Source organism: Asterias rubens, chromosome 22 (assembly GCF_902459465.1).
Source record: "Asterias rubens chromosome 22, eAstRub1.3, whole genome shotgun sequence".
Lineage (NCBI taxonomy): Eukaryota > Metazoa > Echinodermata > Asteroidea > Forcipulatida > Asteriidae > Asterias > Asterias rubens.
The window spans coordinates 10408146-10423672 of record NC_047083.1 but is presented as its reverse complement, the minus strand read 5'-3'; the positions used below and the strand labels follow the sequence as shown (position 1 = coordinate 10423672).

Genomic DNA, 15527 nt, shown 5'->3' with positions numbered 1-15527 from the left:
CCGATTTGAACTTCCATTATGGACTGTGAACCTTCTGCAATTATTCAACAAGGATCGTGTTTGCATAGAGACCTAGAATACGGCATGGATTGGACGTTATTACGAGTGACATGTACTGATTGATCTGACCCACCCACGTTTGTTGTGCTTTACAGCGCCCTCTGTCGTTTGGAATAATGCAAAGGCTAATCATGAACGTCAAGTTGGAACCAAAATGTGAGTACACGCTAAAAAACTATATTACTATTTTTATAGGCCTAATAAACTTTTATTAGTTGTGGAAAACTGTCCATTTCCTGCCACCACTTTTCACTCATTTGTATCATTAGAAATATCTCATTTTGAGTAAATTGATTACTATTTTATTTCATATAGCGGATGAAAAAGAGGTGGAGAAGAACGACGTACACTTTTCCGAAACTACTCTCCAATTCCAATCAAGCACTACTCTCGCGTAATTTACAACCACCACATTAATATTTGTTTTTGTATCCATTAAACATACAACTAACAAGTTCTTCTAACTACTCCAATTAGCAGTTTGGAACGCAGTATAATGTGTACTTCTAACTAAATCGTTAACTCCAATACGATTGGCGGTGCGTTCATTCAATCCACATCAATATGTTAATTAGCCATGCAGGAGGGGTAGAAAGATAGAAGCTTATGGTGATAATAATGTCTTGACAATTATTCTCTGAACATTTTCGCCATTTTACCCGGTATATACCCCCCCCCCCCCCCTGTATTTGATTCTTACAAGTAAATAAAGCGACGAAATGGCTTTGTAAAAAGAAAACTTCGACGCGGAGCGAGTTTTTCCACACAAAATTAAAACTGTTTTTCTCCGTTTTCTACAATAGCGCCCTCTAGTGCAGCTCGTAGACAAGTTTCTTTTTACAAAAACTTATTACTCGTGGTTGACGTCGCATTCCTACTAGGCCTTTTGTCTTGTTAACTGTCATAATCATAATGGGTTTTGCTTAAAATCCTTTCTAGTCCACAAAATGATCTCAGAGAAAATTATGGTAAATATGATTAAAAGAACCTTCACAGGAACAGGATCTAAAATTGTGTAATAAAACGAATTTAGACTGTGTACATTTTCACGTAAAATACATTCAAACGGCATGGTTTGATAAAATTACATCGTTTTAAATCACTTATCTTGTTTGTTTGTTGATAATGAAATAACATTATTTTAAATAATTCAAATACATATATGAGCAACATTAAGTTTACATTAATCTAGCAATCTACAATCACGAAGAAATCGAATGTTTTTTCCCCTACAACAATGATAACTGTAACCGATGAATCAATGTTGAATCTTTAGACTTTCCATGACTCAAATCGAACGGTTTTTGTCGGTAAAAACTCCCCATCTGGTGAGAAGTCTTCTCTCGTCATTACCATATCTTAAGATTCAGACAAAAATACATTGTGAAAAATTAGTATCTAGGTTTTAGGCCCACCAGGCTATAAAAGTCATCAACATTATAGATTAAAGCTTTGCGGCAACACTGCTAATCTCCAAGAGTTCTGAAAAGAACCGTTGGTTTCAACTCGACTTTTCTCCAAACTTTTCTGCAAAGATCTAAGTTGTCAAATCCCCCAAGCTGACCGCTGGTCTCACTGAACTAGTCGAATGAGTATTTTCGTCTAGTTACTGAACCACAATTTCTTGACTTGTGCACTTCCTAACCAAAACTTTAAAACCAATTTGTGTGTATGAGAGATTGGCTGTTGCAAGCTTGGTGTTTCCCCTGTAAGGGAGCTTTGCCAAGTTCCCTTGACGGGAAGATCATCTTCACAAACAAACAAACAAACAAACAAACAAACAAACAAACAAACAAACAAACAAACAAACAAACAAACAAGCTGTTTTTAGTTCATCTCTTACGTGTGGTTGTGTGAGTGGTAGTCCTTGTCTTAATCTTGAAGGTGGTGAGAGGAATTTTCTCTGGCTCTGAAGATGTTGCCATGGGAACAATCCGATTCCCCTTCTCAGAGCTCCTCTTCTAGATTTTACACATTTATAAGAGAATTAATAATAAAAAAGTTCTTGCATTAGAAACAAAAGTTAAAATGCAGTGTTTATCTTTGCATGGCAAGACAGCCTTAATCAAAAAATGATTTAAGAAAAGTAACTACTATAGATCAGCCGTTTTGCCAGACTGAAGTGTGAAGAGAGGCTGGGACAACTGGATAATGTTATAACAATTCGCTTGCCCTAGAAACTTAAAACAAGCAAAAACAAACAACAAACTGCCCTCAATTACACATAAAATATCTTGTAATACAAAATCAAAACCCCCCGAAAACATTGGGCCATGGAGGAAGGGCGAATGGTGCAGCAGTATACTGCGTGATGAGACAAACAAAGAACAGAGTTTATCTATAAAATGGGTCACCGTTATTCTTAAAGTAAATCTTTGTTTATTTAATAAACTTGAAGTAATTAGTAACTATTTAAATACAAACCGTAGAGTAGTTATCAGTCGATAGTTTGGATGAATCACCGCGTGTCAAGGCCCGCTTCTCTCTGCTTCGCTGAATGGCGTTACGAACCTTGTAATATCAAACAAAACCATTTTTTAAATAAGAATCATGCGTTAAAGGCATTGGACATGTTTGGTAGTTACTCAACATAATTGTTAGCATAAAGACCTACTTGGTAACGAGCAATGGAGAGCTGTTGATAGTATAAAACATTGTGAGAAACGGCTCCCTCTGAAGTAACGTAGTTTTTGAGAGAGAAGTTATTTCTCACTAACATACTTGAATTTAATAAGAGACCTCAAAATGAGGTCTTGAATTCAAGGCATCTGGAAGCACATAGTTTGTGCGACAAGGGTGTTTGTTCTTTCATTATTCTCTCACAATTTCGACGACACAATTGAGTCTTAATTTTCACAGGTTTGTTATTTTATGCAGTGTTGAGATACAACAAGTGAGAAGACTGGTCTTTGACAATTACCAAAGGTGTCCAGTGCACTTTATGTTAGTTTTACCAAATTTATATAGCTCAGTGCACAGGCGTCCATGATGGAAAACGATGTAAACAATTCCTTACATAGTTGACGTTTGTGACGATGTTCATAAGGTAAAACTTAATTTATTAATTAGTTATTTAAATCAATCAAAATCAAGAGAAAACAAAAGCCTGTATAATTTTAAATAGTGTTTGATTTACATTATTCTTGTTTGTCCTTACCTCCTTATTCAACGCACAGTACGCTAGAAAGATAAAAACTCCCTGGAAATAATGTCAACGAAAGTTAATAATAATAGTTAAAAATTCACACTTTCTATATATTTAAAACTTTAAAACCATTGAAATAAAACTTTCTCACATCAATTGAAAGTTTAACAAGATGGCTCACATACAAATTACTGGCCTTTTTAGAGTATGTTGTATTTGCTTTTGTATTATTATAATAAAGAAATCAATTTATTTATTTATTTTTTAAGTATTTTTCCACAAACAAATCAAAGAATGTCTTTAAAGAATTTGTGCACTAGAACGGTACCTGGGCTCATTTTCACAGTCCTATGAGATATTACAAAGGCAAGTCCCGAAGTTAGGACGAGTTACTCGTCTTGACTCGAGAAGACAAGTGTACACTCTTTGTGAAAACCATCCCTCAACTATTATTATAAGTGTGTGAATTTATTGTATTTCAATTCTGTGACGCCAGATAGACGTACCTGCATTGCATTGAAAATAACAAAGAGATATTGAAAAACCAAAGTTGCTGCGTTCTGCGCCAAGATACCAAAGATCCACGTCAGTCCAAGAATGGGCAGCAAGAACAGCGCCCCCTTTAGTCCAGCTCTGTAAAGGGATTAGATGCAAACAATTTCATAGAGAGAAATAAAACAATAAAGTATCATTTTATTAGGAACCATAATCGGGCTCCACATAAAAAAATAATTGCAAAGACATCACATAAACTATAAACCAACAATAAACTTATTTTACAAACATTGTAGCTGAGGTTAGAAAAGAAAAAATCAGTATTCGAAAAGACATAATTAAAAGATAAAGATGGATTCTAGTCAGTCAAACTTTTTAAAATGTTTTTATAACCGACAGACAAAATCATTTAACAAACAAAAATTTTATAAGACTATGGGATGACTTACTTAACATGGTCGAATTCGTTGTCTTTCTTGGCTGCTGCTGAAGAAACAATGATCCTTACCACCGAGACAAGAACAACCAAATTCACCTGAATAAGATCAAAATGCAAAGGAATTAAACGATCATAAAAGGATTTTTGTAATTTATTTTTTTATGTATAGATTGTAAAACTAAGCAGAAGGCACAAGGCCCTGGGCTCAGTTTTATAAAGTTGTTCAGCAGAAAACATTACTGTGCACTTTTCTTTGCCACGCCAAAATTGATTTGGTAACCAGTCACAACAAGGTCAACTTAATTTAGTTTTGGCTGGTAACATACTTGTCTTTGCTTAGCAAGTTTTTGAGCTGACATGCTTCACGAAAATGCGCCAAATAAATCCTAAATATTAGAAACTTACCAGCATGACAGTCAATGCAGGACCAATAAACGCCCAAATCACATTGCTCTCCATTGATAACCAGCAACTGTTAACAACAAAATAAACAAAACAAACAAATAAACCAATAAATAAACAAACAACCAAACAAACAAACAAACAAACAAACAAACAATCAAAAGAGCATATACAGAATATACCATTATTGGAAAGCTAAAAACAAAACTCATTCAAACTTGTTTGGCCGGCCACTATTGCAAAATATAGCAATTTTTTCAAGCATTCGCAGGATGTATAAATAATACATGCAACAACAAAAATGATAGTATAGAAATAAGAGAAAACATGAAAATAAAACCCAGAATTATGAATACGAGAAGAACCACAGACAACAAATTCAGCTAAATCGAGTTATTGTATTAAAATCATTGTTATTATTTTGTTTGTCATAACAAAATACAAGACAATATACCCCTGATGGACATAGAACAACAAAAGCAAAAATACAATACAATGATCTGTAGATGTGTTGCCCCACATCTGGGGGCACACAATGATAAAAATAATTATAGACAAACATATAGTACAAACATGTATTACACAAAGCAATAAAAAAAACAGATAATTATCATACGATACTTAAATTAAATAACTATAGTAGGACTGAACTGAAAGTAAATTAAAAAAAATAAAGGTAAATATAAACAAACTAACACACAAATAAGTTAACAAAAGAAAAATAAACAAACCACTAAATAAATAATGTTTTTTTGTATCTTATTCAATTGAGTGTTTATCCGGACTAACCAAGTAAAATAATTTAAATTACTTGAGTATTATTTAAATTGTTCTCTATACTGTTTTACCTTTCATAGTTGACGTAATGTTCCCACCTCAAACCGGCCGCAATGACAACAACAACAGCTGGTGTCCCTAGACAAAATTAGTATGAGGGTGTGAGAAATTTAATGACAGTAACATCCACTTTGAAAACGAAACAAAATTAAACAAAGTTAACATCATTCCAGCTGGCGCCCACTCATTGTTTTGCTTATCAAATAAACTTGCCAGGCAGCATTTTTTGCTTAACAGATTCATGAAAATGATCTCAGGCCCGTAACCAGATTTGACGGGCCTGATGGTAATAACATTGTTGCGTCTTTTATGTTTGCAGACACTGTCTTCTCGAAGCTGACTTCAGTTCAGAGGGACATACTGCACAGATCATACTATATTTAACATAATATTCATGTACAAATATTTTTGATGTAATTTGTTTGTAAACCAAACTCCATGTGACCTTTATTTGAATCGAATTGAATAGAGGGACGGTTTCTATAATAAGCTTCATTTCAATAAGCTGTCAGTCTAAAGTAAAACTTTATCCTTACCGATCCTGTATTAATGACCAGGAAATTGTATATTTATTTGAATTCTTACCCCATCCTATAAGCATATAAAGCATCTTCCTGTCCATTCCATTTATTTGAATTCTCACCCCATCCTATAAGCATATAAAGCATCTTCCTGTCCATTCCATTTATTTGAATTCTCACCCATCCTATAAGCATATAAAGCATCTTCCTGTCCATTCCATTTATTTGAATTCTCACCCATCCTATAAGCATATAAAGCATCTTCCCTGTCCATGCCATTTATTTGAATTCTCACCCATCCTATAAGCATATAAAGCATCTTCCTGTCCATGCCATTTATTTGAATTCTCACCCCATCCTATAAGCATATAAAACATCTTCCTGTCCATTCCATTTATTTGAATTCTCACCCCATCCTATAAGCATAAAAAGCATCTTCCTGTCCATTCCATTTATTTGAACTCTTACCCCATCCTATAAGCATATAAAGCATCTTCCTGTCCATTCCATTTATTTGAATTCTCACCCCATCCTATAAGCATATAAAGCATCTTCCTGTCCATTCCATTTATTTGAATTCTCACCCCATCCTATAAGCAAATAAAGCATCTTCCTGTCCATTCCATTTATTTGAATTCTCACCCATCCTATAGGCATATAAAGCATCTTCCCTGTCCATGCCATTTATTTGAATTCTCACCCCATCCTATAAGCATAAAAAGCATCTTCCTGTCCATTCCATTTATTTGAATTCTCACCCCATCCTATAAGCATATAAAGCATCTTCCTGTCCATTCCATTATTGAAAACTCGTACAATCTGAAGATAAAGATGGACTCCTTCAACCAACATCCAACAAAACATCGCTAAGAAGAAATAATGCATCAGTAGAGCAAACACACGGCACACGATCTGCAAAAAAACGTCTTGACTTTAATTAACAACTTTAAAGGTGTAATCACCTCGCCGTAAGCACAAAAACTTGCTTAGCACAAAAACGGTTCTTCAGCATCATTAATAGGTTACCAGCCGAACACCATTCAGTTACCATTGCTGCGATCATTGCTGTGGTCATTTCTTGCTTAGCACAAAAACTTGCTAAGCAGAATTTTCTCGCTTAACAGCTTTATGAAATTGGGCCCTGCTTATTTCTGCTAAGTAGGAACATGTTAAGCTTTAATTTCAGCTTAAAATGGAGGGTGCTCTTATGCAATCGGGCCAAGGCTTCGACACACCGTTTGTAGTTCAAACAAGTGCATGCATGATAATTGATTCAATTAAAACTCACATTTATTTCCATACTTCATAAAAACTGTACGTGGCCATTACAACAATATTTAAAAAGAAGTAACCAATAACCAAGGCTCTTTTACAATACAGAGAATATGAATAAAGTATTGAGACATCATCTAGAAGCCGAGGCTTGTGGTGAGATGCCTGATGAACAGACAAACACATAACATAAACTTGAACAAGAACGAACAGACAAACAATTAGAACAAAAACATAAATTATTGGGGACATTACCTGATTTTTTGTTGCTAAACCAGATAATAATAATAGCATCTGGGCAACCATCATTGATATAGATAGATTAATGTGGATGATAACACGATCAGACCTCAAGATCGATCTGTGGGAAACAAAAACAGAGTTAACCGACATTAATTGCAACTGTTAATTGGAAATTATATTGTAGAGAATATTGTAACGTAAATTATATTTCATAGAGTTGCATCTTAAACTTGCACCTTTAAGATGCACCGGTAACATGACATAACAAAACAATTAAAATGGCGCTATTCCAACAAGATCATAGTGCACTAGAAACAAAATTAACATGAAAAGGTGAGTCTTAAGGACTTTATGAAAAGCAGATAGAGTATTGTGATCCCCAATGGGATCGCAGTAGGGACATTGTTCAAAATCATCATTGGCCCGGACACACTGAAAACTTTGTTTACCTAGAACTTTGTTTGCTCGGGGAACATTCAAGCTAGTGATGTCAAGTGTGGACCGAAGAAATATTGGAGGATTGTAAAAATGTGATTTTCGAGGAGTAGTTTTGTTCAAGCATTTAAGAACAAGAAGAGCAATTTTAAAATGGCTGCATCTTGAGACTTACCGTACAGTAAGGAACACTGCTAGTGTAGCCATTAAACCAACGATAGAGAATCCGCATAAGATGTACGTCAGATTCTTCAAGATGTTCTTATCTGCATCTGAAATCTTGACATCGAATAGAAGAGGTGTTGTGCAAGTAATGGTATTTTTCATTTTTTTCTTAATATCTTTAATATTTGAAAGAGCAAATTTAATAGTATTCTCTATTATTGGTTTGTAAGTCATCAATTTACAAGTCACATCTGAACGAAATGAGAGATTATTGATTTGTTTTAAAGTTCTTAATGCCCTTATTGCCATTTAAATCAAAATAATCGACGGGTATTATGATGAGTTAAATTATATTTCCTTGACCAATTTACCTTGAATGATCGAAGTTGCATTAGAATTCCGAAACTCGTCGTGTGGTTACAAAAGCAACTAACAGAATATGGTGTGACGTCACTCAAAGAACATCCGTAACTATCCCAGTACATGTTACTGTGTCAAAAATCACATGTAGTAAGCAGGATTAATGTAATAACATTTAGTGAGCAGGATTAATGTAATAAACAGAGTATTGGGGCTGTTTGCTAAGCAGAAGCTTGTAACACACAGCCAGACAAACAAAGAAACATAACAAACAGACAGACACGCAAACAAAAGGACGGACGAACAAGACATGACAACTACTCTGACACAAGATCAGAGAGGACATATAATACAACGAGTTCATAAATATAGCGACAAGATGACAGAACAGTTTAAGCAGAAGCAATACAAACTAATAGTATGCAACAAGGAGTGAAATAGTTTGTGAAATGTCATTGAAAGTTCAAGACGTTTGGTGAAAACTCAAATTCCTACCTTCTATTATTTCTATTGAGGAATGAACAAACAGGTTCATAATTTGATGTTCCTTCCTATAAAGAACACGAACAAAATTAAAATTATTATTAACACAATAGAAATTGATGCACATCAATGACGTATACAAAACATCTAATAAAATGATAATGCAGTCCAATATTATACTTTACGTATCTCGAATGCCTACTTTGCTAGACTTGACTCAAGTCCATATCCAGTGAGAGTGCTTTTATTTTTAGTCCCATCGCCTATGCATAACATCAGAAGACTTGTCTCGAGACCACAATACATTTTGACGGTGAGGGCGCACTTTGGCTTGTTTGCTTGTTGGCGCGATATGCTTGGACCTCTCGCACGAGAACGGGACTTGAGTCAAGTCTACTACTTTGCCAGAGGACAGGGTTACAATTTCACTCATTACCTGGAGTAGATTAATTTTCAAGTTGACTGGAACAGAGACTAGCTTGCCTCCAAGTTGTAATGAATGAACAATCACGTGACTATTCGGTGATTTCATAGACGAACTGAAACACACAAAATACAAACTCAATCAGTTCCATGTATAAGTTGCAGAAAACTATCATGTATTGGTACTCAGATACAGTAGTTGTACCATGATTTGCGTTGCGTCAGCGTCAAAATAAATAATGTTATTTCAAAATGGTGGCAGGTTAAAATTCTTGATTAAATAAACATCAGTCGGTTTACACAAAATGCCCAATTTGTCATTTTAAAGTTAGCCTAACGTTTTCACACATTTGTGGTGGTAGTTCTGAATGTATAAGGGTCGAATTCAAAGTAGTTTTACCTTTCCTGTATGAAATTTCCCTTCTTCATTATAATGGTCGTCAATGCTATATCCTCATCATCTATTAACATTGAAATTACATAAATCAAATCAAAATGTGATATGAATAATGATTTACTCCAAAATCAAGATAATTTGACAGATTTGATAACAATAATGTTGATTTTACTCAAATTCAAGATGATCTCAATGTTTTGCCAATGACAGCGAATTATCAAATCGCAGTTTGATGTAACTTTATTGTGAACCAAATTTCCTTTTTAGGAACAAATTTCTTTATAAGGACTATAGTCTTTGACATTTTAGTTGGTGATGTAAAATAAACCAATATTGAATTAAATTGAATAGTCTGATTGATACATCAATGTTGATTCATTAGAAAGTTGTATAATTATTATTTAATATAATTATTGTTTTACCTATTTTCAGAGCATTTAGCATTTCTGGAGCAAGAACTATTGATGTTGCCGACCTATCAATGACGTCATCAGACGGAGCAGTTTCTTCTTGGAACTTGTAAGTTGAAAGATTCTTTACTTTTAAAACTCCAAATTCTAAATAAGAATCATAATAATGATTGAGAAACCCTTTAACAGGTCAGAGTAACTAGAAATATAAATATGAATACTAATAGGAAACTTGCGGGTACAACCATGAGTAAAATCTCTTTTGAAGGAGTGGTGGCTCTGAAGCCGATTTGGTCTCGACGTTTCGAACAGTATACTCTGCTCGTCTTCAGGAGAAAGTAACAGTCAGGTTGTCTCAGTGGTTTTTGTCCCTGTCTTTCACCTATGTGGACCCCGGCTCGAATCCCACGTCAGACCAGAGCCTTGCATGTGGATGGGTTTTCCAGTCCCTATATTATACATGACTGCGTGAGTTTTCCCTATGGTTTTTTTTTTCCTCCAACAAAACTGAAGTTTCTCTATTGTCTTCTCTCTATACAAACAGTTGGTGTGATTTCGGGTTTTCCTCCCACATCTAAAACTGAAACGTCTTCGTTGTTTTCTTAACAAAAAGTGAATGTGATGTTTCTTTTATGATGCTTTGCATACTATGTGTATACATCAGATTTAGAGTTACCAAGTTCAGTGTCAACTCAGATGTGGATTGGGTTTTTAAGCCCCTACCTGTCATGGATGTGTGTTTTTTTGTTCCTACCACATCTAAAACTAAAATGTTTTCTCTGGGGTTTTTTTCGTTACACAAAATTGGTGTGATGTTTCCATAGGATGCTGTGTAATTCAGATACGGAGTAACTAAATGTCAGTTTAGACTCTAATAGCAAATTTAAAAACACGTTAAGGTTCTTACCCATGCTTGCCATCTTGTTACTCTGTTTGAAGCCAAGTGGGGCATTTCTTACTAAATCTTCAAGTAAATGTTGTGACTCAGCCAAGAGATTTGTTGCAAAAAGTGGAATCTATTCGGAGAGAGTAGTAAAGTACAACCATGTGTAAATCTCTTTGATATAGGAGTGTTGGCTCTGAAAAGAGCCGTGTGCTCTCGACGTTTCGAATAGTATACTCTGCTCGTCTTCAGGAAAAGTAATGTTGTGATGTTTGGAGTTTTGCGTTGTGTGTAAAGTATAGGACACTAAAACTAGTAAACTTGCGGGTACAAACCACGCGTAAATCTCTTTTATATGAGTGTTTTAGTTGTCTCTGAAAAGAGCCGTGTGCTCTCGACGTCTCGAACAGTATACTCTGCTCGTCTTTAGAGGAAATAATTTATAAAATGATTCACGAAAAGTTTTTAATTCATGCCTCAATGAATTGGTATCGACTTACCCCATCTGGTTTATTCCATGCTGGAACCAGTCCATCGTCCATCAAGTTGTCAATGGCCCCGACGTACTCCTAAATATTAACAATGATTGGTTTGGTATATTTCAGTTCTTGAAAGATTGTTGTCAATTTTCAAATACTGACGTACTCTCCTCTAGATTTCAAGCATGGAGAAGTTTTCCTAGAAGATTTGGAGAAGACTATAAAGAGGACTGTGTTCGTATGGACTGTAAAAGGGGGTAACCTTGTTCCAGCCCCAGGAGTAGGTGGCAACGGCCCCTGGAAAAGCAGTTGATTTGTAGGCAACACTTTGAAGTGGCCTTCAGGCCTTGTGATCTAGCGACTTGCTTAAAAAAATCTCAAGTTAATTATATTACTCACATTTGCATAAATTGTTGCGTCAGTAACATTTGCAGGGATGTTGTTATTTTCCATTAACCAACTCATTATTGCAAGTAGATCAACAACTGTCATGTCATCCTTCGTTGACGACATCTCCAGCACTTCTGCAACTGTTGTACTCTCGGGTAAACATCCAAACTTGTCAAACGAAAAAGAGAGAAAAATTAGAGACAAATCAGTAAATAAATAAATTATTTTCAGTAGGGACAGAATTCGTTAAAAAGTACTTGGAAAATGTTGCACTCACTTCTTCATGTCCGGGGATGCATTTTTCTGGAATTCCTGCCGAATCTAAATAGGTAGCTGAAGATTTAGTTGATACATTCTCGTCTCCAATAATGTCTGCATCTGTAGGGGCGTGGCTTACATGTTGATTAGGTGTTGGTTGGGTTAAAGGAACATAAGTAGAGGGTGTAGTGGTAGAAAGCTGTGAAGAGATGTAGTCAGTTGTAGGCACACTGGTCACTGCGCTGGTGTGTGACACACTGGTCTGTGACGCAGTGGTTTGTAACGCACTGGTCTGTGACGCAGTGGTTTGTGACGCACTGGTCTGTGACACAGTGGTTTGTGACGCACTGGTCACTGGTGCGTTGGTGTGTGACACACTGGTCTGTGATGAAGTAGTTTGTGACACACTAACCATTGACGCACTGGTCTGTGACTCAGTGGTTTGTGACGCACTGGTCACTGGTGCGTTGGTGTGTGACACACTGGTCTGTGATGAAGTAGTTTGTGACACACTAACCATTGACGCACTGGTCTGTGACTCAGTGGTTTGTGACGCACTGGTCACTGGTGCGTTGGTGTGTGACACACTGGTCTGTGACGCAGTGGTTTGTGACACACTAATCATTGACGCACTGGTCTGTGACTCAGTGGTTTGTGACGCACTGGGGTCTGACAGACTGGTCTGTGATGCACTGGTCTGTGACGCAGTGGTTTGTGACGGACTGGTCTGTGATACACTGGTCTGTGACGCAGTAGTCTGTGATGGACTGGTGTGTGCCAGACTTGTCTGTGACGCACTGGGGTGTGACAGACTGGTCGGTGTCACAGTGGTTTGAGACGGACTGGTCTGTGATGCACAGTGGTTTGTGACAGACTGGTCTGTGATGCACTGGTGTGTGACGCAGTGGTCTGTGACGGACTAGGTCTGTGATACAGTGGTTTGTGGCGGACTGGTCTGTGATTCACTGGTTGGTGACGCAGTGGTTTGAGATACATTAGTTTGTGATGCAGTGGAATGTGACATACTGGTTTGTGACACAGTTGTTTGTGACGCACTGGTTTGTGACGTAGTGACTATTTGAGAAGTAGTGATAGATTGGCTCGTTGATTGCGTTGTAGGGGTTTCAGTTGAAGACGTGGTAGTTGATGAGGGCATTTCTGATGACGTCATACCTCTTGATGGTTGTTCGGTTGCTGGGATGTGAGTTGAATGTGTAGTTGATACAGTTGAGGAAATAGTACTTGCAGACAGAGTGGTTGTTGAGATTGTAGCTGGCGAGTCAGTGGTTAAACTGGGTAGAACTGTTGGTATAGATCAGTCATTCAGTAATAGTGAAACGTTACCATTTAATTTTGCATTCGACCATATAAATTATTGTGTACGAAATAATGACACTGTTCACACCATTTATACACATTAAACAGGTAGTAGTGACTGCGCGTGCGTCCAATATGCGCGATTGCTCGTTATGCTGCGCAAAGGGGAGGGTTAGCAGGGAATGTATGAGAACACACCAAATAAAAGCAAGAAATTAAACAGGGCAACATTGGCACAGTGGTACTGCTTTAAACATATCTTTGTTCCTTATGTTATTTCCTCTTGATTTTAATTTCCGTCTTAGTGGAGTTCGTCTTGCGATGACCTACTGAGTGAATGACAAAAAACAATCGATAAAACTGTAAAATCACCAATGTTACATCAAAACAAAACGCGGTAATATATAGTTGTTATTGAGTTACTGACAATTGTTTGTCGTGTAACTTTGTGGTTCAATCATTTTGATTTGAGGGCGTTGGATCTCTTAAGTGAGAGTTATTGGTAAAAGGCTTGGATCGCAAATTGTTTCTTAATGTTTGTCTGTAATAATATGTACATCTTAATGTTTGTCTGTAATAATATGTACATCTTAATGTTTGTCTGTAATAATATGTACATCTTAATGTTTGTCTGTAATAATATGTACATCTTAATGTTTGTCTGTAATAATATGTACATCTTAATGTTTGTCTGTAATAATATGTACATCTTAATGTTTGTCTGTAATAATATGTACATCTTAATGTTTGTCTGTAATAATATGTACATCTTAATGTTTGTCTGTAATAATATGTACATTTCGTAATAGTGAATGGAAAGTAGACATTGTTGATAAATATGAATAATATGTACATTTCGTAATAGTGAATGGAAAGTACACATTGTTTCTTAATGTTTGTCTGTAATAATATGTACATTTCGTAATAGTGAATGGAAAGTACACATTGTTGATAAATATGAACTGTTGTGCAATGACTGCGAGTGATACGAACTAGTTATGTAACAACCGATAACTGTTCTAGGAGCATAATGAACAAGTCTGAACTGTTGTGCAATGACTGCGAGTGAACCGAACTAGTTATGTAACAACCGATAACTGTTCTAGGAGCATAATGAACAAGTCTGGCTTTGTGCAATGACTGCGAGTGAACCGAACTAGTTATGTAACAACCGATAACTGTTCTAGGAGCATAATGAACAAGTCTGAACTGTTGTGCAATGACTGCGAGTGAACCGAACTAGTTATGTAACAACCGATAACTGTTCTAGGAGCATAATGAACAAGTCTGGCTTTGTGCAATGACTGCGAGTGAACCGAACTAGTTATGTAACAACCGATAACTGTTCTAGGAGCATAATGAACAAGTCTGAACTGTTGTGCAATGACTGCGAGTGAACCGAACTAGTTATGTAACAACCGATAACTGTTCTAGGAGCATAATGAACAAGTCTGGCTTTGTGCAATGACTGCGAGTGAACCGAACTAGTTATGTAACAACCGATAACTGTTCTAGGAGCATAATGAACAAGTCTGAACTGTTGTGCAATGACTGCGAGTGAACCGAACTAGTTATGTAACAACCGATAACTGTTCTAGGAGCATAATGAACAAGTCTGGCTTTGTGCAATGACTGCGAGTGAACCGAACTAGTTATGTAACAACCGATAACTGTTCTAGGAGCATAATGAACAAGTCTGGCTTTGTGCAATGACTGCGAGTGAACCGAACTAGTTATGTAACAACCGATAACTGTTCTAGGAGCATAATGAACAAGTCTGAACTGTTGTGCAATGACTGCGAGTGAACCGAACTAGTTATGTAACAACCGATAACTGTTCTAGGAGCATAATGAACAAGTCTGGACTATTGTGCAATGACTGCGAGTGAACCGAACTAGTTATGTAACAACCGATAACTGTTCTAGGAGCATAATGAACAAGTCTGAACTGTTTGTGCAATGACTGCGAGTGAACCGAACTAGTTATGTAACAACCGATAACTGTTCTAGGAGCATAATGAACAAGTCTGAACTGTTGTGCAATGACTGCGAGTGATACGAACTAGTTATGTAACAACCGATAACTGTTCTAGGAGCATAATGAACAAGTCTG

General features: G+C 36.4%; 1 protein-coding gene across 1 annotated transcript; it reads right to left on the bottom strand.

Annotated features, from left to right (window-relative positions):
* Nucleotides 1-1332: 1332 nt before the first annotated feature.
* On the bottom strand, nucleotides 1333-12722 carry LOC117305460 (adhesion G protein-coupled receptor L2-like). The gene is made up of 20 exons (XM_033790328.1): nucleotides 12117-12722; nucleotides 11849-12007; nucleotides 11471-11539; nucleotides 10995-11103; nucleotides 10100-10234; nucleotides 9681-9741; nucleotides 9294-9396; nucleotides 8870-8925; nucleotides 8386-8503; nucleotides 8025-8128; nucleotides 7427-7532; nucleotides 6658-6811; nucleotides 5390-5456; nucleotides 4545-4611; nucleotides 4150-4235; nucleotides 3712-3838; nucleotides 3218-3259; nucleotides 2485-2571; nucleotides 1904-2021; nucleotides 1333-1418 (listed from the first exon to the last, which is right to left on the bottom strand). The coding sequence occupies exons 1-20, from the start codon at nucleotides 12720-12722 to the stop codon at nucleotides 1333-1335; spliced, it is 2460 nt and encodes an 819-aa protein (XP_033646219.1).
* Between the last annotated feature and the right edge of the window lie 2805 nt (nucleotides 12723-15527).